This window comes from Periplaneta americana, chromosome 7 (assembly GCF_040183065.1).
Source record: "Periplaneta americana isolate PAMFEO1 chromosome 7, P.americana_PAMFEO1_priV1, whole genome shotgun sequence".
Lineage (NCBI taxonomy): Eukaryota > Metazoa > Arthropoda > Insecta > Blattodea > Blattidae > Periplaneta > Periplaneta americana.
In genome coordinates this window covers 125,431,826-125,456,058 of record NC_091123.1, presented here as the reverse complement: position 1 = coordinate 125,456,058, position 24,233 = coordinate 125,431,826, and the positions used below count along the sequence as shown (strand labels likewise).

At 36.4% G+C, this 24,233-nt stretch overlaps 1 protein-coding gene across 2 annotated transcripts in view; it reads right to left on the bottom strand.

The window, feature by feature from the left end:
• LOC138703430 (gastrin/cholecystokinin type B receptor-like) overlaps nucleotides 1–20,202 on the bottom strand; it is a 206,350-nt gene extending 186,148 nt beyond the window's left edge. For both annotated transcript variants that reach the window (XM_069831281.1, XM_069831282.1), the window contains exon 1: nucleotides 20,085–20,202. In XM_069831281.1, the coding sequence (XP_069687382.1) occupies nucleotides 20,085–20,176 (92 nt within the window). In that variant the 5' untranslated portion in view covers nucleotides 20,177–20,202. The remainder of the gene's footprint in view (nucleotides 1–20,084) is intronic.
• Between the last annotated feature and the right edge of the window lie 4,031 nt (nucleotides 20,203–24,233).

The window sequence follows — 24,233 nt, the reverse complement described above, 5'->3', positions numbered from 1 at the left end:
ATCTCTCTTTCCTTATTTACACAACTATATGACACACTTTAAAACCTGTCACAGTGTTATAATTAATTTACATTAATGGTAATATTTCAATATATATAATTATTGTTTACTAGCCGTACCCGTGCGCTCCGCTGCACCTGTTAGAAATAAAGTAATTACATAATTAAAATAGGACGTTTGATCCAGGGAACATTCGTGTTTGATAGAAGGATAAATCGTTTAATATGTTATCTAATTTAAATTGTATTTAAATAATTAAAATGCGGTCATTTTGGTCCAGAGAGCAATCATTAGGGTGCAATGACAATTCCTTTAACAAGTTTTTAAATTGTTATTACATGCAACCATAGTTTAATGAAGATTGACATATCATTTAGTTCTAATGTGTATACTTTATATTACTTGCTATATGTTTCAGAAGTTACTGTAATAACATTGCAGAATTATATCCATCTAGAGAAACTACACTTTCCAATGGTGAAATAATAATTAAACAATTAATTAGCTTCCGATATTACTTCATACAAACACAGAAACATTCTCTTAGGCTATGTTTAATAGCTTTCGATTGTTGTTGTCCAAGGCCCTTATAGACGAAGTCATTTGTTTTTATTTCAGTACAGCGCCTTAGATGGCGTTGTTATTGTAATTTTAAAACTCATTTATCTCATTAAATATCAGTCCTACCAAAATTTTGTATAGAATAAACCTTATCGGAGTTTATTTTTAAAGAAACTTTTGTTATGTAATATTTTTCATGAAAATCAATAATAAGCGAGATATTTCGATTTATTTATTTAATTCAGGCCCCCTTATAAACACCCTTTTAAATAAAGTATTTTGAATGCCATAGGCCCTATAGCCTAAAATCTAAGTTACAACGAAATTAATTTATATTCCAATTTTCATATAAATCGGTTCAGCCATTATCGCGTGAAAAGGTAACAAACATACAGACAGACAGACAGACATACAAACAAAAATTTCAAAAAAGCGATTTTCGGTTACAGGATGGTTAATTATACATGTTAACATCAATTATTTTTGGAAAATCGAAAATTACAAGAAAAAATTTGGCTACAGATTTATTATTTGTATAGATTTAACAACGCTCGCAACTACAGAGGTTATATCAGCGTCGCCGGAGTGTCGAAAATTTGTCTCTTAGGAGTTCTTTTACATGCCAGTAAATCTATTGATATGAGCCTGTCGCATTTAAACACACTTAAATGTCATCGACCTGGGCCGCTATCGAACCCGCAACCTCGAGCACAGAAGGCCAGAGCTATACCGACTACGCTACCCAGGCCGACTATTACTTCAATATTGATTCACATGTAATATTCCAAAGTCTATTCACTCCTAATCATTAATCATAATACACTTTTTATCTTCCTTTCGATACCACTTTCTTGATTTTTGTTTGCGCACAGTGTCTAATTAACATCAATACCTAATGTAGTATACAGCTCATGAATTATGTACAGACACTCCCCCACTCTTCCTATAGAGCACCGTATCGGACGAGTCTACTTACGAATTATAGGGAAATGGGTTAGCCTTTGCCTTGAACTCGGTAGACACACGCCCGACCTTCCCTTATACTCCTACCCTTCTACAGAAACTTTGTTCCCGTACTGCACATCGCGAGTGTCTTGACGAAATGTATGAAGTGTAAATCTAGTGTATTAAATAAATAAATTTGAAAATGGAAATAAATAAATTTGATTTGATTTGAGAAAATGTAAATTGTTATTATTTGTTACACAAGTATGGTCAGTTTAGTCACCGTCGCTATTTACAATTGGAGCGCGGGGTGTTTTCGCTTTACCCCTCACCACTTAATCATTATTATCTAGATCTAGAGTATAGAATTCCGATTTCAAACATGTTTACGGTTATTGTTGCCTTACCAAGTCTAAGAAAGGCACTAAAAGTTTCAGAAGTATGGGCTTACTCAATTTGTACTTAGCAGATCAGTATACTGTATGTGACTGGGGTGTTAACAACACCTCTCGCGACTGCTTAAGTGTTAAGAAGTGCTTGGATTTTTTTTATTTTAGTAGGTTATTTTACGGCGCTTTATCAACAGCTTAGGTTATTTAGCGTCTGAATGAGATAAAGGTGACAATGCCGGTGAAATGAGTCCGGAGTCCAGCATCGAAAGTTACCCAGCATTTGCTCATATTGGGTTGTGGGAAAACCCCGGAAAAAACCTCAACCAGGTAACTTGCGTCGACCGGGAATCGAACCCGGGCCACCTGGTTTCGCGGCCAGACGCGCTAACCGTTATTCTACAGGTGTTGACCAAGAAGTGCTTAGAAGATGATTTTGGCAATAGGAATGCATATTTTAAATCTACAATTGACTTAATTTTAAAGATGCTACTTGAAAGTCCTATACAATACTTCTTAGTATTGGCTTTTGACGTTGGAGCAGCGTGAACTTAACCCGGGCTATGGTATTGATGATGATATGTGAATTAATGATGGCGAAATGAGTCCGAGGTCCAACGCCGAAAGGTACCCAGCAATTCTGATTCAGTTGGTTGAGGGAAAACCCCAACCAGGTAACTTGTCACAACCAGGATTTTAACCTGGGCCTGCTAATTACACGGTGAGACGTGCTAACCGTTACTCCACAGCGGTGGACTCTCAGTTTATTAAATTCAGTCTTTACTAAATAAGCAGGAATATATATATATATATATATATTGCATTAATAGCTGTGCGGATACTCAGGTGGCCGCGAACCTCTCGTTGAAAATCACTGATCTATGTGTATATTATAAAAAATAAATTCATAATGTACATAGTGTTTGAGGTATAATATGATTCATGATTGTGTTTCTTAAATAACAGTCGATTCTTTGGCGTATTGGTGATGATGATGATGATAATGATTATTATTATTATTATTATTATTATTATTATTATTATTATTATTATTATTATTATTATTATTATGTGTTTGTTACGAGTGTTGAAATCTTGATTACTGTCCTTTCTGTTAATATTTTTACTTTTGAAGTTCAATCAAACCAATATTTTATGGTACAGTATTCTGCTACAAGTGTACTTGTCAACGTTTTCAATCATTTTTACAATGTAAGTTATTTAACATTCAAATATAACTTGTTCGTGGGTAACTAACTGCTTCTGTGCCTCTGCTAGTTATTTAACCGTTAACTATAACTTCTTAATTATAACTGCTATTTTGTCTCCGTCAGGAAATTATAACCGTTACTTATAACCGGTATTTATAACTACTAATCGAAAGTAACGAAGACAGTTATAACAATTACAAGAAAATAACCGTTTGTCACATCCCTATCGTACAGTCAGATGTTTCTTCATCAAACCCTCCCATCTTGTGTACCATCTTGTTTTTTATTACTCCCACTATTTCCAGTCATCTACTGTATGTAGATATTGGAGCTGATTGGTCGACAGTTACGCTTACACAATCTGAGAAAAGATACTCCGTTCTTTCTCTTCCAATTTCATTGTATGTATTGGTTTATAATAGGCTATTAAATGTGTATATCAGAGAGAGAGGCATATCTTTGCGACCTCTAAGTTAGCTCAACCTAGTCTCGCGTCGGAAAGGAAAGTGAGTGGTGTGAATCGTATGCTTATGCGAATTTCATGTAGAATCCGTTACATTGAACTGTTTATATTCCGAGATTCGCAAATCGAAATCAAATAGAAACTTGGGATTTTTAATTTCTGTCTGGATAACGTGTACTTACGTATTGAAACGTGAGGTAAATAATCTAAGCTCGCTCTATGCGTGTTTATGACCGTACCATTTTCCGACTGGTTTTGTTTGTGAAATTGTGCAATTAATTTAAATGTGAAGTAAATGATTGTGTGTGTGTGTGTGTGTGTGTGTGTGTGAAATGTGTGGTTATCTTCTTATGGCGTTGTGCATTATATGTGTGGACTGGCAGATTATCAATGTAAGTAGATACGTTTTTTTCTTGTGTAATGTAAAGTTACAATGTAATCAATTGTCAAGTTCATAAAATTCACTTATAAAATACAATTTCGGTTAAACGTTGAACAGTAGTCTATAATTTATTTCTGTTATGTTGAATATTTTTAATTTGTTTCTTTCTTTATTTACAATGATTGAAAATGAAGGTTGTTTGCCATACTGGAATCGATGGACAAAAGTCGGACGCCGTCATCCATTTTATGTTCACAATACGGCGCGTCTAAAAATGGAAGAGTGACAGACATTTGATACATAATAATATGATGCTACGTAAGGTGTGCACTTTGTAGTGACCATAGTTAGAAAAACAAAAAATATATTTCATTTATGGTTGCAAAAATATGTGCATGCGCAATGTGAACATAACTCTTGAGTACAACTTGTCGAATGGCTAATGCATTACTTTTACTTTCAGGAGGCACGGTTTCAATTCACGGTAAATCCAAACTATCGCGCGGGAAGTTCAGGTGATTTTGGAAGTGAAAAATCGCATTTAAAGTCCAGGGAAAACACTTATCTTCAACGAAAATACTTCAGTCGCTCCGAAAGTATATCGTCTTGAATATTTAATCAAAGTATATCGTCTTGAATATTTAATCTAAAAAAAAAAAAAAAAAAAAAAAAAAAAAAAAAAAAAAAAAAATCTTAGAGATTTAAAATCGCTTCAACGTGACAACGACTGTATTGAGAATGAAGGTTTTTTTTACGAAGTGGAAAATGATCTAATTTTGAGAGGGGACATATTTTTGAATGTAAGGAATTCATATAGGATATCAGTTGACTTGATCATTAGAAAACTACTAAAAACTGGAAAGAATATTGATCGGTGGACGTGACCTAAGTTGGAAGTTTGTGTCGCTTGCTATAGAAAAGTCATTCAGCCTTCTACAATTTCTAATATAATTTGTGGGGTAATATCCAAGAATCAGTCGCTTTTTTTTCCACAACAATAGGAGATCGAGGACGCGATATAAGACGTCACGCACGTTGACAATACTGTACTTAAAAATATGAATTTAATCTGAGGTTGGCGCCTCCGACATCCCCGCTCCAACCACTTTTCTTTGTCCCGACCTAAACTACTCCATTACATTCCCTTCCTCACACGTTTTTCTCTACTTCTCTCTTTCCCTACTTTATTCTATTACTATTTTATATTAAATTACAATATATGACACCTTTGAATACGCCATGATTCTATTCTAGAAACTTTCGTTTAGTGAATCATCATAACAGCTGTTACGCGACATATTCGTTGGTGAACAAACCCTTAAAAATTAAACTTAAACATCAAATACTTACACATGAATTAAACATATGACATTATTACATAATAGAACTGAATTTATTAGTTTGTTATTAACCTTATTACAGTTAATTTGGAAAATACATCACGAATTCATTAACTTACATTGTACAAGGAACTAATAAGACAAATATCCGAGTGATGGCGTTACTACACTTATCAACTATCAATAGTCTTACTATCGATTCACTACACTACTCCCTAATAATAATATTAATATTATTGAAGTAAGTTTAATTGCCACATTTTTATTAAAACAGTTTCTCGTATTTACAATGTAATATTCGAACATACGTGACGTCATAAAGGCCTATTACATCATCCATCTTCCTCATCGGGAAAACAGCCACTCTTCCTTGGATACTACCAATTTGTGGTATATGTTAAGCACATCACAGCCACCTTTCACAACTCCATATTGCATTTTTGATCCAGATATTTTACGAAAACATTTACCTATGCCACTTCGTAGCAGCGGTGTCTTGTGGTTTCTCGTTCACCAAAAATAGAATATGATGTAATTCTGGAGGACGAACACTCCACGATTTTAAATTCTCCTCCACTCCCCCCACAAACGACGTTTTCGAAAGGTAACACAAAAAATTTCGGAAACACATAATTTCGACTGTAACCTGACATAGCAAACTTATCACAACGTAAACTAACCTAACCTAAACTTAATTCTAACTAACCCAAGCAAAGCTAGCTTAACCTAACCTAACCTAACCTGATCTAACCTCACTACTCCGATCGCCATCAAGCAGTAAACATCGTCTACCATCAAACATAACATTACGCTACCGTCCAAAACTACGTGGAAATTTAAAAATCTAAAATATGGAAAACCATAGTCCGCTCGCAACAATCTACGTATATAAATGATGGGAATTTAATATAGAAGAATTATACATTCTCAGAACTTCTAAAATCCATAGAGAGGTTTTCTCCAGAATTAATGAATGTGATGTTGCTACGAAATGACAGTAATGTGTTGAACATTTAATTAAAGCCTAAAATTAAGTGCAATTAATGATTAGCTTGTACTCCAGTGTAATTTTCTCACGACATCAGTCCAGTAAACTACAAAAGAATTACAATATAACAATTACTACAATTCGTAAATTTATTTCATTCATCAAGGACTTCGTCAATAAATTATAATAATAAATTTTTGTATGGCGTAATGAATTGTGATAAAAATTGTCTATTCCTTAATAAAATTGTGCAAGTTTATTATTATCGAGAATGTTAGGTGGGACAGATTGCCATTTTATTGCATGGTTATTTAGCGTCGATGGAATTGGTGATAAGGAGATGCTATTTGACGAGATGAGGCAGATAATTTGACATAAATTACCCGACAATTGTCTTATGTTTGGGAAAATCGCGGATAAAACCCAATCAGGTAATTAACCCAAGCGGGGATCGAACGCACGCTCGAGCGTAACTCCGGATCAGGGCAACGCTCTACCGCCTGAACTACGCCGGTGGTTCGGATTCTCATGCCGTTGACCCTTGTGCATAAACGTACTTACGGTGCGCAGAATGAGTGAAGCGGAATGCAGCTATTTTTTTATTTGTGTTTAAACCTACTGTGTTGAACTATACCTAATTTTAATGCACTTTTCAATATTTATTCACGGTAAATTTATTTAAATCAACAAATTTGGGTTTCGTATAACACGAGAGATTGAAGGTTTTTTAGAGAAGAAAGTAGAAAAATTGTTTAATTTTCAGAGGGAAAGAAGTTTGAATGTGAAGAATGCATATAGAACGTCAGTTGACTTGAAAACAGGTTCGAAAATAGGTAAAAATTGAAGGGTTCAGAACCATAGTGGTCTAAGCGCCATTTACTAAAACCGTAGAAAACAAGGGTTAAAATGAAGTTATTACCATAATTCAATGGAAACATATAGCAAGTAATATAAAGTGTATACATTAAAACTAAATGATATGTCGATCTTCACTAAACTATGCCTATTCACTTAACTTTAACACTTGCTTTCTCCGCTTTTAATAAATGGCGCCTGGCCCACTATGGCTCTGAACCCTTCAATTGGAAAGACTTGATCGGTGTAGATAAGAGCACTCAGCGCGTAGAGCTGAGAGGTCCCGAGTTCGATTCCCGGTGCCGGAACGAATTTTTCTCGGATTAAATGGTGATAATACACATTGGCTACTTCATAGTAGTCGTGTAATATTCAGTGACATAGGCGAGACCTCATATATAATGAATATGTGATATATTAACTATTATCAGTTTTCACAAACTGAGGTTGAATATGGCCATAAAGTCATTTATATATATGCGCTCCTTCATGTATGACTTACATTGTCTAAAGTGCAGGTAGTAAGGCCGTAAAACATTACGAGAGGAGTTCGGCCGGCACCGTGGATCGTGTCTCGGCATAGCTCAGTTGGAAAGAGCACTCAGCGCGTAGAGCTGAGAGGTCCCGGGTTCGATTCCCAGTGCCGGAACGAATTTTTCTCAAATTAAATGGTGATAATACACATTGGCTACTTCATAGTAGTCGTGTGATATTCAGTGAGGTAGGCGAGACCTCATATATAATGAATATGTGATGGTGTAGATAACCTAAAAATGATTATTTAACACACGAAATAAAGGGGTCGAACATTTTAAAAAGAACGCGAAACGCACATTACACTTCACTTAGTAGCCTATATGCAAGGTATACCAAAGCCTAAAATAATCTAACGTAACCTGTCAAAGATTCGAATATACTGTACAAGGCATACTAAAAGCCTAAACTAATGTAACCTGTTACAGATTCGTGTATGCAAAGCATACATTAACTTAACACAACTAACTTGTTACAGATTTCCGCACTGTAGAACTTAGAAAAATGCAACTTAAAAGTTTCAGTGTCGCGTACTATAGAAAAACCACAAATTTTATGCACATATTCCAGAGAAAAAATAAAAAGTAAAAAATTTATGGATGAGAAGTAAAAACGAAAAGAAACAAAAAAAGTTCTAGTAAATATGGGTCCGCAAATTAGCCGTTTACGAGATAATGCCATCTTTTTTTGCTGGTTGAGGCTGCCAGTGAACCGAGAGCCTGGAATGGATATGGTAAAGCGGCAACATGCATACTTCATGTGTACCGCACTCGCCCCATTCCAATTCCTAAGAGTGAGACAATAACTATCATAACATCTAAAGAATTGCAGCATCGGATTATAGTGCCTTCCAGCTAATGAAGAACGGCCCAGAATTACTCGAGCGCATTCTTGGTTCTTTGCGGAGAAGACTAGGCAGATGCATTCAGTCAGTCAGCATTTTGAACATCTGCTGTACAATTCTTCAGTTAACATGTTCACACTGTATTGTACCTTGTTTATTCATAAACTACTGTTGTAAACACTAAATTCAGTACTATTTTTCTACACAGAAGTGGACGACCAGGAAGTTCACGGCAGAGTTTTTCTTGTTCTTTCATACGATTTTTTCTCCATATGTAAGTTTCACGTACTGAATATTTATTTATTTTGGTAGGTTATTTTACGACGCTTTATCAACATCTTAGGTTATTTAGCGTCTGAATGAGATGAAGGTGATATTGCCGGTGAAATGAGTCCGGGGTCCAGCACCGAAAGTTACCCAGCATTTGCTCATATTGGGTTGAGGGGAAAACCCCGGAAAAACCTCAACCAGGTAACTTGTCCCGACCGGGAATCGAACCCGGGCCATCTGGTTTCGCGGCCAGACGCGCTAACCGTTACTCCACAGGTGTGGACCGTACTGAATATGCAACCATTGCAAAACGCAACACAATGTAATAAACTGCACTTACTTTTAGTCGACTCATTGCTTGACTAATAAAGGCTACTAAAGACGGAGTAGCTAATTTCGAGGAAAGGGGATTTCAGCACTTGCAGCTTTCATGTAGTGTTCTCTATCTCGCTTTCTCTCATTCTCTCTCTCTCTTGACTCGTACCCTAGATCATATATCCCAGATTGCTCGGCGTTATAGGTTTTGACAGTAACAACTTTTGTCAGGTTTACTATGCTGCCATCTAGTTGTTACATAAGGAGTCACATCATAACTCCCATTTAAATTGCATTAACGACTGTACTGCCATCTCGTGTTCGTTTACGGCGACGGGTGGCGATCCTGGCGGTTGTTCTCTTCAAAGTGCAACCGATTTTAACACAGGAATGAGCAATCAATATGTGATCTGGGCTCGTACACAACGAGAGCTAATGTGTGAAAGGTAACAAACACCAGTTCTGAGTGATAAAATAGCTACACATGAGAGGAATCACCAGCCATGAAGGTAAAGGGAGACGAATTCTTGAGAATAGTCGAATCGGCTTCTTTAGTGGTTTGTCACAAATCAGCAATATCCAATTTTTAAAACTTGTTAAATTTATTATTATAACACTGTACGTCAGTTTTAATCAAACGAAGCGCCGGAGCCATGAATTCGCAAATGCAAACAGTGGCGGTAGTGGGGGGGGGGCATACCGTTAATCTGCCAACAAAAACAAGGGGAATGTTCGCTGGAACTCACTGTGCAATGTTCTTTGCAAAAGAGAATCATAAACAAGTACATAAATAAATGAAAGCGAGTCAAACGATAAATAAGCAGCATACGAGTATGGCCCTCAAAACAAAATACACAGAGTGACAGAGTACTTAAACAATAGGAATAATTTAAGAAAAGCGAAACAATATTTGTAGCTTAAACAAAAGATAAAAAGAATGCTTCTTGTAAACAAACAAGTCCTTGCTCAGTGCTAAAATAACAATGACATTAACGAGTAAAAAATAACATAGCAAATCACAGTCTAGTATATACAGTTACGAAGCTCAATACGTAGTAAATATGCATCCATAGATAGTGTGCTAACCACTAGGATCGCTACTATCGCCTCATTACAGACAATGCGAAATAGTACCTGCACAGTCTATTGTTCCTAGTACCCTCACAACTCGAGATTCGTGACTATACAGTGTGTTTCAAAATACGGGGCATAATTTCAGGTATGTATTTCCCACATGTAGACAATCAAAATAGTTCATTACAACGTGTGTCCGGAAATGCTTCATTTCCGAGTTATGGCCTTCACAACATTGAAATTCACCGGAACGTTTTTCTTTCCGCAGGTCGTTGCCGTCAAAGGAGACATTAAGAGGGCACTCTGACAGTTCATTCCGAGGCGAAGGTTACATTTAGTGTTGTGTAGGCGTTAGACTGTGCGACATGTATTCAAATCAAGAGCTGGCAGAGATACACTTCATGTACGGTAAGGCGGACGGCAATGCTGCGCTGGCTCGTCGTTTGTACCAGGAGAGGTACCCACAGCGACAATGTCCAGATCGGAAGACATTTGTACGTCTCCATTACCGTCTGTGCGAGTATGGAAAATTTAACTCTCCTGGTTTGGGAAGGGGACGACCAAGATCTACAACTCCAGAAGTACAGGAGGAGATTCTGGAGGCTGTGAACATGACTCCTTCTATCAGCACACGAAGGGTAGCGTTGCAAGTCAATGTTCCTCATACGACTGTCTAGAGACTGTTGAAAGAGCATCAATTGTTCCTTATCATTTGCAACGTGTACAGGCCCTGTGACCAGCAGATTACCCTGCACGAGTTAGGTTCTGTCAGTGGTTCTTGCAGCAGTGTGGTGTAAATCCGAACTTTCCTGCCCTAGTATTATTTACAGATGAAGCACAGTTCACACGAGATGGCATAACAAATTTCCACAGTCAGCATGTATGGGCGTATGAAAACCCACGTGCAACTGTTCCATCTCATCACCAGGTGCGGTTCTTCCTCAACATGTGGGCCGGTATCATTGGTGATCGATTAGTTGGACCCCATGTACTTGTAAACAGACTTACGGGGCAGGCGTACACAAACTTCCTGGAAAACACCATACCTCATGTTTTAGAAGACCCTCCACTGATCAATCGTCAAAACATTCACTTCTTGCATGATGGCGCTCCTGCACACTTCAGTCGTACGGCTCACCGGTACTTGGATCGAAGGTTTCCTGATCGATGGATAGGTAGAGGTGGCCCAATTGCTTGGCCTCCACGCTCACCTGATCTGAACCCTCTCGATTTCTACTTGTGGGGTCATTTAAAATCATTGGTTTATTCGTCTCCGGTGCCTGGTTTGGAATCCCTTCGGAATCGAATTGTGGCATGTTCTGAGGACATACGCAATACTCCTGGAGTTTGGGATCGTGTTCGCAGGTCAATGAGACATCGATGTGAAGTCTGTATGCAAGCAGGAGGTGGACATTTTGAACATCTTCTGTAATGACAACGACCTGCGGGAAGAAAAACGTTCCGGTAAATTTCAATGTTGTGAAGGCCATAACTCGGAAATGAAGCATTTCCGGACACATGTTGTAATGAACTATTTTGATTGTCTACATGTGGGAAATACATACCTGAAATTACGCCCCGTATTTTTGAAACACCCTGTATAAACTAGATGAGGGGTGCAGAACTGGCGAGAGAGGGGTGGAAAGAATGGGGAAAGCGTTGGTTCCCGTCCACAGTCCACCGGCGTTGAATGACGTATCTGTGGTCCGCACGCCATCACATAAGACAGATACTGAATAGAAATCCCCTCCCCTACAAAGTCAATGACGCGGGGGTGTAAGAAAGGGTTGAGTGGCGTATCCGATGAGTGACGCAACGCCACAATTGTCTCCCAGTTCTCCAAGCTTGCACTACACTGTGGTAAAATAATAATCATCACTAGAATAAAAGAAAAGAATCTCGTATATATCCAACATATATTCGTTGGGTCACTGGCTGAGAAGAAACTATCTACTGAAGGATGCACTGGAAGGAATGGTGAACGGGAGAAGAGTTCGAGGCAGAAGAAGATATCAGATTATAGACGACGTTAAGATTTATGGATCATATGCGGAGATTAAGTGGAAAGCGGAAATTAGAAAAGATTAGATAATGCTGGGTTTGCAATGAAAGACCTGCCCTTGGGCAGAAAACTATGAATGAATGAATTCAGCAGAACAGGAATAATAACTATCTGTACGCAAATCTGCCGCTTACCGGCGCGACAGCTCCATTTCATACTATGTTCTGGTCACGAGACATAATCATATGCTTCTTTTTTTCCAAATTTACTTGTACACCTATCTCATTTCTTGCTTCAAATAAAATTCCCGTATTTTCTCTAATAGTTCGTGGATTTTTTCGTAAATAATAATAATAATAATAATAATAATAATAACAATAATAATATGATACGTACATAAAATATTGAACAAATGTCTGATATTAAAAAATCTCTGCCCAAACTAAACTAGAAATAATGCATTTCTCAACGTTAAACTTTTGCCCTTGAATGTGGGTCCATATGAAGAAAATGTGAATTTGCTGTATTTGAATGTAATACGCGTGGAACATTTTGATTACGTCACTAATTTGCATAATTAAAATAAAATTTACTAAGAAACTAACAGTCCGATTGAGCTCAAAGTTTGTACACACTATGTGCTCAATAGATCTAACAAACAGTGAAAAAATTAAATAAATCGATTTAATAATAATAATACATCTAGATTACACAATTTTTAACATTGTGTATCACTTCGGAATATGTATGATAAGAACTTTCTTGTGTTAATTATTAACATACCTTGTGAACATGTTTCGACCTATTTTCGGTCATCTTGGGAACAAGGTACGTTAATATTTAACACAAGAAAGTGCTTATCATACATATTCCGAAATAATAATAATATGAAAGACATGTTCAGCTTTCCCAATAATGGTCTGCCTCATTGGACAAAGCATAACTAACACACAGAGTGAAAACAAAACAATCACAAAAGAGGAATGTAGGGAACGAACAGAAAAGGGGAAATTAAGGATAGGAAGGATAATAGCATACATATAATAGGCCTAAACATGGTAAACAAACAGATTAGACGTTCAAATGAAAGTTCTTCCTTTTTAGTAAACAAAGTACAGGTGGTGAAATTGTAAAAATTTCAAAACTTAGTCGTAGTGTCCTTAAACTTCGAAAGAACGAGTGATAGCTAAGGGGAGGTAGATTATGCCTTACCCCTCCGCTCTCCTTGTGTGTTAAGAGGTTGATTCGCGAGTCAAGAAATGCTGACCACCTCCACTCGAAAGAATTTCCAAGAACATAAAATTGGGGAAAAATCTGTAAATGACAGTTCACAATAAAGGAGTATTTCACAAGATACGCATCCCTAGCCTCAGGCTCGTAAAGTTCCTCAGTTATTGCGGTTGAAACCCGTGACTAAACCCTGTAATAATGGTGCATTTAATCCTGGCTACCAGTGTTATTGATTTTCATGCTTTATGGCCTGTTACGTTCCGACATCCTAATGCTTTGTAGTTCTACACGAGTTACTCAGTGCTTTCAGTTTGTAGTTAATTGCATATCACTTACGAATATCTGCTGCTGTTAATATGCAATTGTTCGAATTATTTAAATTCTCTGATCTTCTATTTGGTAGTTTATTTTTCTTTGGTATTCCTATCTTTAAATAATGTTCATGTGATCGTCCCTTTAACGCTCTTAATTTTTTTTCCCGAGAAATAGACTCATCACTTCGCTTCCATGTATTATCGAGTAATTGCCATGTTTTTGATGAGAATTACGTGTTTGGCACGGTAGACAGTCAACCGTTTGGTACTAATGTCAAAAAACAGTACTACATTAGAATCGCTTATAAGTTCTGAACAAATACGAAACGAAAAGCATACCACCATCTAAACGACATTTCACACAAGTTGAGAGGACGCGAAGGCATTTCTTTCCCCTTCTACTTGTCCTGAGTCCGTCATGACAGACTGGTAGCTGTTATCTCTTATACCAGCAACCCCATCCCCCAAGCTGTACGCACTAGCAAATAAAATACAGTGAAACCTCTCCTTACGGACACCCCCAAGATACGGACACTCCTCATATACGGACAGATTTTTATGTCTCAACTGAAATAATATAGAAATAACGATAAATTTAACTCTCGTTTACGGACATTCTCAGACACGGACACGGACAGCTGTTTCACATCCTAAAGCTTGCTCTACCTCCTGACTGCGGATAGAACTTGGATTTCAAGACCTAATGTGTTACAAAAATGGAAAATTTAGTACAGAAATTCCTTAACATGAAAGAAGACAATAAGAGTCTTGTAGGCTACCACTAGCCCAGCTAGCTACCCCTTGTTAGCTGGAAGCTGGTGGTAGAGGGGCAGAGAAGGCCTGACGGCCTTATCTCTACCAGGTTAAATAAATAAATACTACTACTAAACAGTCATAAAATTTAACCTGTCTGATGAGTCCAATATTTCCGCGATCGTGAAATTGTATTCGACACATGATAGGGTTAGTACGATTATTCTCTTCACTTCAATCAGTTGATCTGTTACGAGAGACATGGCACCTGAACGTAAAGGTTAAGTTGAAAACTGTAAATTACAGTACTGTATAACTGTAGACCTGGAATGAAATTGCATGACACAATACTGTATTTTCCTTTTTCGTCTTATCTACTGTAGTTCAAAGTTGCAAAGAATTTACTGTAGTATACTGTATTTAAAATAGTAATACATTTTATTTAAAGCATGAAGGGATATATAATGCATATTACAAATTTACTGTTAGATTGGGGAGCCTCTCTCCCAATAAAGGACACCTCCCAGATGCAGACAGATTGTTACGTCCTTTCGATGTCCGTAAGTGAGAGGTTTCACTGTACATATTAAATAAAGTACATAAGTGGATATAAAATACAGTGTCACAGATGTTTGACAATTACATATTAGAGTATATTTTTGTGTAGTTCTTACAATATTTTCGACTAATAATTAAATACATTTAGGAATGTCAGTTTGTATTATGAAGTCAGAGGGAGCGACAGTGCTTGTGTATACTGTAGAGTAGCAACTAACGATGGAGAAAACATTTATCTTCTGTTGTCAGTAACTTTTTAATGTATGAGTTAACATAAACAGCAGTAAAATTCATTATAAACGCTTAGTATGGACTTTCGAAATATAGAGTACCGGTAAACACTTTCAGAAATAAAATTTGTCACTATGTAGAAAGTCAATTAGTTTGTGAAATGGACAGTAGCATCTTCCCCTTCACTGATAGTAGGGAGTGTGAGTAGAAAGGAAAGCCTATCAACCAAACTGAAATGGGGTTTAGAGTACAGTAGTGATCGGCAAAGATTACGTCATACAAAATGCAGCCTGCAATACACAGCAAAGGGGAAAGTAGGAAGGGAAGGATACCCAAACGTATAACTTTGAATGAACAAGTGATAGCTAAGAAGAGGGAGATCATGCCTTACCCCTCCGCCCTGCTTCTTTCTTAAGGGTTGACTCACGAGTCAAGAAATGCAGGCTACTGATCTAGAGTCTAGATGGTGGTCTAGACAAAGGAGTTCCGTACTGTAAATATCCGCACGAAACCGGTCGGACTTTCAAGGCCGGCAAGATAAATGGCGCAAAACCTGCCTCGAAAACTGCGTTCCGGCAGCTATTTCATGTGCATAAATCCGTCAAATCTGAACCGATTTCGATGTTTCAGGTGCCGATCGATCAAGTGAGGTTGACTAAATAAACGCGAAAAAGAAATGATACGGGGTAAATTAGATCCCAAATTTCAAAACGTATTCCTGAAAATTTGTGAACTTTCAAAAGTCTCGAATTTAAAACTTTGAAAGACTGCAAAAGTGAGGGCAGTACGAGTATAACAGGAAAAAAAGGAATGCCAAGACGAATCTAACAAGCCCAAGACAGACCTTTGTGGCGTACAGCCGGGTAGTGCATAGTAAGAGAATGTAAATACGCCGTAGCCTCTTCCTTCTCCCTACAAGCCAACTACATGAGGAGGTAAAGACCATGTGACGTTGCGTGACTCTTTACATTGCCAAACAAAATCCACTGCGCTGACTACAAGAGCCGGTAGAGCGGGCAGGGCATAGTTGCGCCCCACGGTCAGATAAGATGCAGCAGATAAAAAAGGGTCCCTGTTTTGTGGGCATAGTTGCGCCCCGTTCCCATCAGGTAGAGAAAAGGGGCATGGCATAGTTGCGCCCCGATGAAATAGGTACAGAAAAAGACATTACGGGAACTCGAGCGTCGTAATCAACCAACCTTATTGATTTCTTATTCGATTTAATATCCATTATCGATACCGTTAAAATGAACACCATGAATTGGCAGTACTTTATTAACTGTTTTTATACTGTTTATGCAGTGATTATCGATAGCCTACCGTTAAAATGAACACCATGAAGTTGGCAGTACTTTATTAACTGACATATTCAAATGAGTGAGCAGTTGGAATATGGGGCCTAAGCAGTCTTGACATTTTATTAGTGATTTTCACACCGTCTGTGGCGTATAGTGAGGTTAATTTAAAATGAATGTTAAGTTTAGTGAAAAGGATAAAGAGTTAATAATTCACAATGGTTCTAAGTTTCAATTTTCGAAACCCTGTACCGTAGGGTTAAGATATCGATGTAGAAACAAAAAATGCAGTTCATTTATTGTGTGTGATCAATAACAAAAGTGTTATTTTAAATAGAAAAAATTGATCATATGCTAGGCCTACCTGGTTTCAATGCAGCTATCACTGTAATATTTTTAAGTAATTTATTTATTTTATGACAATCAATCACTTTCGTGTGTACTATGCCCATCGGGGCGCAACTATGCCATGTCCATTCTGCCACCTGATTTCTTCGGGGCGCAACTATGCCATGTCCCTTCTGCTACCTGATTTCTTCGGAGCGCAATTATGCCATTCCTAGGTCTCCCAATTGACCGCGGGGCGCAACTATGCCATACCGGGTAGAGCTAGCAAACTGCATACACTCTGTGCCTGTGGAACGGCGAGACGTAGCACCGCAGACATTTACATTGGCTCGAACAGTGAATCCGAGTACTGTCCAAACCAGACGGGGAAAGATGATCACCAGGTCACAGTGATGTTTATGGAGACTGAACAGTCCAGGAACATCGTTGCCGTAAACCGGTCCGTGATAAGTGGTAAGCAGAAGTGAATTTTCGGTTCCAAATTAGAACGTTAGGTGTAGGTCAGTCAGTTACAAATACAGTCCCGGGTCTAGTTATAAACAGAAGTCGTCCAAAAAATTATTTTAAATGTAAGTTCAAATTCCGAGATTTTTCTCATTATACGCATGAAATATTTTTATTGTTGTTGTGTCTTAAACTCTTTAACATCATTTTTGGATTATGAATTTGTGTATTAATAATTATAGCGAGAGAAGCTATTTTTCGCTATAATTATTATAGAAACTTTTTTTTATTTATTGTTCTTATTTTGATAATTATGCTTTATTGTACTTTTGGCAGATTAAGAATATTTTCATTTTATTTATTTTTTATCCAGTACACATTCTTCTACAGGGACATCATTTTATTTTTAATAACATTTTTAATATTAACTTGCCTATACCTCTGGATAAACGCCGTTTTCTACCCCCTTCCACGCCTGGAGTTCGATGATACTGGGGTAATATACAAACAAATCACTTTACTGGGTATAGGAGGGAAGAAAAGTAGTTCGTCCATTTACGTAAAATAGGAAATATTGCGATTTTGAGTTTAATAATTTTCATTAGGTATTTGTTTTTCATTCATTCATTCATTCATTCATTCATTCATTTATTTTATTCCATAGATCTTACATGAGCAATGAAGCTTTAAGATGTGGAACATGTCAACATTTTACAATATTACAATTACAATTTTTACAAATTTTTATAGTTTTACAATTTAGTAATTTTCTACAATTTTTACAATGTTGTACAATTTTAATCAAAGTACAGTACCGTATTAACAATAAGTATTTTTACTCACGAACTGAGCTGTCCATTCAGACGTATTCATTATGCAGTGTATATTATACTGTCTACAGCACATTAGCGTACACTATAGAGAATGAAGTTAAATTGAAAAATAATAATAATATGGATATTTAAACACATTTTTGAAAATGATCGCCGTTCATTTCGATACAGGCTTCAGTTCTAATGTGCATATTATCGCACTATAGACTATTGTACGTAATTCCAATTACCAGTTTCGTCCTTCGTACTAGTAACTCATGTTGAAATAATTCTGTACCTACTCTATAAAAGAGTACCTTACGTACTGTAAATTCAATCTTCACTTCTGCCCGATCCGAAAAGATAAAATTACTCAGACATACTATCAGACTGTTCGTCCAAGTGGTTATGTCGTAGGGTCGTAGAAAAGGAGGAAATCAAGTGACAGTTAATTACTTAACAAGGCCCTGTTATTTAAGTTATCTTATGCTCGACCATGCCGAAATGTAGTAATTATACGCCTGGTAGCAGACCTTTAATGCATGTCATTAAAGTACACCTACTCATTAAAGGTCAGGTCTTTCACCCAATGACGACTCAGGTTACAACTGTTCAGCCAATGACAGGTCAGCTTTCTACCGTTATAAAACCGCAAGTATCGATTATTCTCGGATATGCAATCGAAAGAGAATTAGCGAAAAGTCACGGAGGCTGGAAATCCAATACTGTCGCAGAAGGCTATGTTCTGTTACTATAATAATTAGCGTTAATTGTAAATAATATTCAAATAAATTCAATTTGTCATCTCGTTTTTCAATGTCTAATTTAATTTCAATGTTATCTCTGTAGGTTCTTATGGCCTAGCAAGGTCAATGTGGACATCTGTTCCTCGGAAAAAATTAATACTTTCGCGTCTGCGCACATCTCAAACCATACGGGACATTACTAAAAATTAATAATATCAAGTTAGAAATATGGTCGAGCATAAAAAGTCGTATGAAACTCGCCTATAATGATAATTAAGAAGCTCTTATGAAAATTATGAAACTCGCTTGCGCTCGTTTCATAAATATCCATACTCACGTCTTAATTACCTTCATTATAGGCTCGTTGCATAATGTACTATTAAACAGTTGTATAATATTACGTAGACGTTCAATTCCTAACAGAAATTAATGTTCTCAGAAAAGAGCTAAGACAGCTCAGCCACTAGCTGGCGAATAAAAGCTGGTGGAGGAAACCGGGATACGACGTAGGCAAATGGATGACAGTACCTGTGCGAAAATGATTCAATATTGAAAGCTCTTTCGTAACTGGAATTGCGAACATATTTTTTGGAACGTACTGTTTACTATGACCGTAAGGCTACTATGACTGTATATGCGGTCTTGGATCTGTGTGAAGGACGGTTGAACTTCATTAGTAGAAGGGGGCGAGAGTGTAGCACATTCAGAAACTCAGGTACAATAAAAATTGAAGTAAAAATAAAATTATGTCCCTGTAGTATTATGAGGAATTTTGAATCGCTCGTGTGTTGTAATTTTATCAGTAGCAGTGAAAAATTAAAAACAAATAAGTTTTATCATAAAAAATTCAATTCATTTTCCCCAGGAAATGGTACGTGATGGAGCAATCTGAATTTAAAATCCAAATTTAGGGCACACATATTTTTATTTCAGAGCAAGACAAAAAGTAAAAATTTGTTGTTCAGTGTTATCGGAAAGTTTACACTGTTGTTTTCCCCTAGATTCTGAGATAAACCAGAGATAAGACCCAGTCCTGAATGCTTTATATAGGACATCTAACACCTGGCTACGGAATAGGAAGCCTCTGTACACTACAGTGCACTGTGTGGTCAAGTACCTACATATCTGAATTGCGTTGCATAAGCATTTGCCGCTCCGTGGAGCGCGACAAGTGTCTTACCTCTCGATGCTCATAGCCGTGAGAGTTAGCACTGAGCAGATGGCGGACACGTTCTGCAGGTAGTGCACACCTTTGCACAGGAAGAACCCCATCGACCATGTGTACGAGAACAGTTTCGCCACCTGCAACGAAGCAAATGAATTGATTAATCACCTCGCATTTCCTCTGGAAGTTTAATGTACTATCTAGCCTACTACGTAATTTATTATGAGTATGACATACAACGAATAAAGTCACATCCATTTTAGATATTTTACATTGGGTCTGCGGCGTTATAAACTTCTGTACATTCTTGGAAAATAAATATTTGCTTTATTAAGACCAGATATCTGATATAATAATTTACATCAGTGGCCCGTTTCACAATCCTAACAGATTACAAATTAACAATTTACAAATAACAAGTAAAAGATTACAAATGCTTGTAAATTGTGTTTCACAATGCTATCTTATTAATTTGTAAAGTTTGGCGAACTTTACAAAATCAAATGAAGAAATTTACAAATAACCATTATTGGTTATATAGGGACATCATTTTATTTTTACTAACATTTTTAATATTAACTTGCCTATACCTCTGGATCAACGCCGCTTGCTAACCCCTTCCACGACTGGAGTTCGATGATACTGGCGCAATATACAAACAAATCACTTTACTAGGTATAGGAAGGAAGAAAAGTAGTTCATCCATTTACGTAAACTAGGAAATATTGCGCTTTTGAGTTTGATCATTTTCATTAGGTTTTTGTTTAATCAAAATACAGCACAGTATTAACAATGAGTGTTTTTACTCACGAACTGAGCTGTCCATTCGGACGTATTCATTATGCAGTGTATATTATACTGTCTACAGCACATTAGCGTACAATATAGAGAATGAAGTTAAATTTAAAAATAATCATAATATGGATATTTAAACACATTTTTGAAAATGGTGGCCGTTCATTTCGATACAGGCTTCAATTCTAATGTGCATATTATCGCACTATAGACTATTGTACCTAATCCCAATTTCCAGTTTCGTTCTTCGTACTAGTAACTCATGTTGAAATAATTCTGTACCCATTCTATAAAAAATACCTTACGTACTGTAAATTCAATCTTCACTTTTGCCCGATCTGAAAAGATAAAATTACTCAGACATACTATCTACTGTCCGTCCAAGTGGGTTTGTCGTAGGGTCTTAGAAAGGGAGGAAATCACATGACAGATAATTACTTAACGAGGCCCTTTAATTTAAGTTATTTTAAACAGTTGTATAATATTACGTATACGTCCAATTCCTAACAGAAATTAATGTTCTCAGAAAAGAGCTAAGACAGCCCAGCTACTAGCTGGCGAATTAAAGCTGGTGGGGGAAACCGGGATACTATGTAGGCAAATGGACGACAGTACCTGTGCGAAAATGATTCAATATTGAAAGCTCTTTCGTCAATAGAAAACGCGAACATATTTTTGGAACGTACTGTTTACTATGACCGTAAGGCTACTATGACTGTATATGCGGCCTTGGATCTGTGTGGAGGATGGTTGAACTTAATTAGTAGAAGGGGTGGGAGTGAAGTACATTAAAAAATTCAAGTACAATAAAAATTGAAGTAAAAATAAAATGATGTGCCTGTACAATATCGCCAACGACAGTTTACAAAAATCGCTAAGGAGCAGAGCTAAAGTCGCTGTATTTTTATCACTATCAATACATGTCTTTGTATTTTCTACTAAAATAGATTATTCTAATCTTTCTGATTCATATTTCACCAAGAGAAAATATAAAGTATTGTTAAAAAATGGAAGTATTTAGACTTTTATATATTGGCGACAAAGGAGTTTCATGTGTTGTGATTGGTCGAGTATACCAATACGTCTATTACTTAAAATGACCAAAGTTAGCGTCAAATTCAGTCAAATAAGTAAATAGATAAATAAATAAATAAATAAATAAATAAATAAATAAATGAATTAAATAAATAAATTCAATGAATGAATGAATTTATTTAATTAATTAATGAATGAATTTAATTAATTAATGAATAAATAAATTTAATTAATTAATGAGTAAATATATTTATGAATAAATAAATAAATAATTTGGTCCACGTACAAATATGCAATTGATAAAATAATTACAATGTCTACCACAAATCAAGTTCATTGTTTGTGTTGATCCATCAGTATGTATTAATGTTGCATCCATAACCTCACAAACATTAGTGAACCCAGCAGCAGCATAAAAATTCTGTGCTACAGTAAATAACATTTTGGTGATCAAAAACCTGCCTCGAATTTAACTCTTTTAACAACATTAACTACCCTGTGGGCACTTTTGCACACTGATATCTTAGAAATTCCGTGCTTATCTGCTAACTCACGGAACTGACAGCTATTATATTAAACCAATGGAAAACAATACACTTCTCGCTTTGAGGTTAGGGCACCAATTTTCCATGTTGGATGTGATTCTCATATCTTGTAGGAGAGATTCCAGCGAAACGGGACTTGAAACGACTTCAGAATACCGCTTAAGTAGTGTCGTTGTTGCATTATTGAATTAATTTAGTTTTGATGCAGGAAACTTCTGTTTAAGTGCGAGTATTTATTAAATACAGTCTTCGTATATAAATACTTACGCGGTATTCTGAAGTATAGCGCGGGGCTCATTCGAAACCTTTCATTAGATTCATACGATGATACGAACGTGTTATTAATTCTTTGCCGGAAAATGTTACGTGTACGTCTTTGTTTGATTAGGCCTAAATTCAATATCTTCGTCTGAGTCATCAGAACTACTTAATAACATCAAAACTGCTTTAGTTTAATTCTTAATATTACCCAGTTACTCAAATTAATTTAATAAATATATCTTTATTGTATTTATTCTGAATTTGTTGCAATATCAAACTTTACACATCTCAGACCTATTGTAGAAAATGTGCTCACTTTACAAGTAAAATTTACACGTTTGTAAAATAAACTCTTTATTGTGAAACAGACTATAGTGTCTACAATGTCAGTACAGATTACTTTACAGTAATCTGTAAAGATTTGATTTCCTTTGTAAAGTTCAACATTACAAACAAAGATTGTGAAACAGAAGTTTACAATTTATAAGCAAAATTTACAATTTACGAAGATTGTAAACATTGTGAAACAGGCCCCAGATCTTAGCGGCAGGAACAGTTTATTACATTTTTTAAAATGATATCCTATCTTGTTGTAGTTCCTATAGAATTCACTGATTCACGTCTATTATAATATTCATTGAAAACTTCTGCGGTAGCCGAGTAGTCGGACCTACAACCAGTCTCGCAGGCTCTCCGGATTCGAGTCTGTCAGGCCTGGGATTTTTCATTGAAAAGTCACACTTGTGGATGACGAAGTTCAGTTGGGATTTTCTCGGGCTTCTCCCGTTTCCCTAAATCCATATGTATACCATATGTATGCTGACGACTTGCAAATTTATTTGCATTTCCACTCTGACGAGACTAGTGACGCAGTAAACAAAATCAACGAAGACTTGAATTCGATTTCATTGTGGGCACACAAATTCGGATTAAGGTTAAATCCAAAGAAATCGCAAGCAATCGTAATGGGACATAATCGTCTACGAAGCACTCTTGATAGTAGTACTATACCACATATAATATTGAATGAGATTATTGTTAAATACAGTGAAACAGTTAAAAATCTTGGCGTTTTTATGGATAGCGATCTAAATTGGAACACTCAAGTAACACACATTTGCAAATATATATATATATATATATATATATATATATATATATATATATATATATATATTCTCAACTTCACTCCTTGTTCCATATGAAAGAATTTCTACCACTTAGTCTAAAAAGAATCTTATTCAGACGTTTGTAATGCCCCATTTTGATTATTGCGATTCCTTGCTAACTAATGTAAGTTCACTCTTAGCTGAGAGACTACGTGTTCATAATGTGTGCATACGATTCATCTGCAATACTCGTAAATTTGACCATATAACACTTTCCCTCCAGTTAAGGCTGGTTCACAATAAACCGGTAATGGAAACGACAACAAGAACGAGAATGGAAATAATGTTAAAATAAATGTATATAAATGTGAGCATTCTCAATATCCCCAATAGTTAATTGTGAATGCTCATCTTCCTAT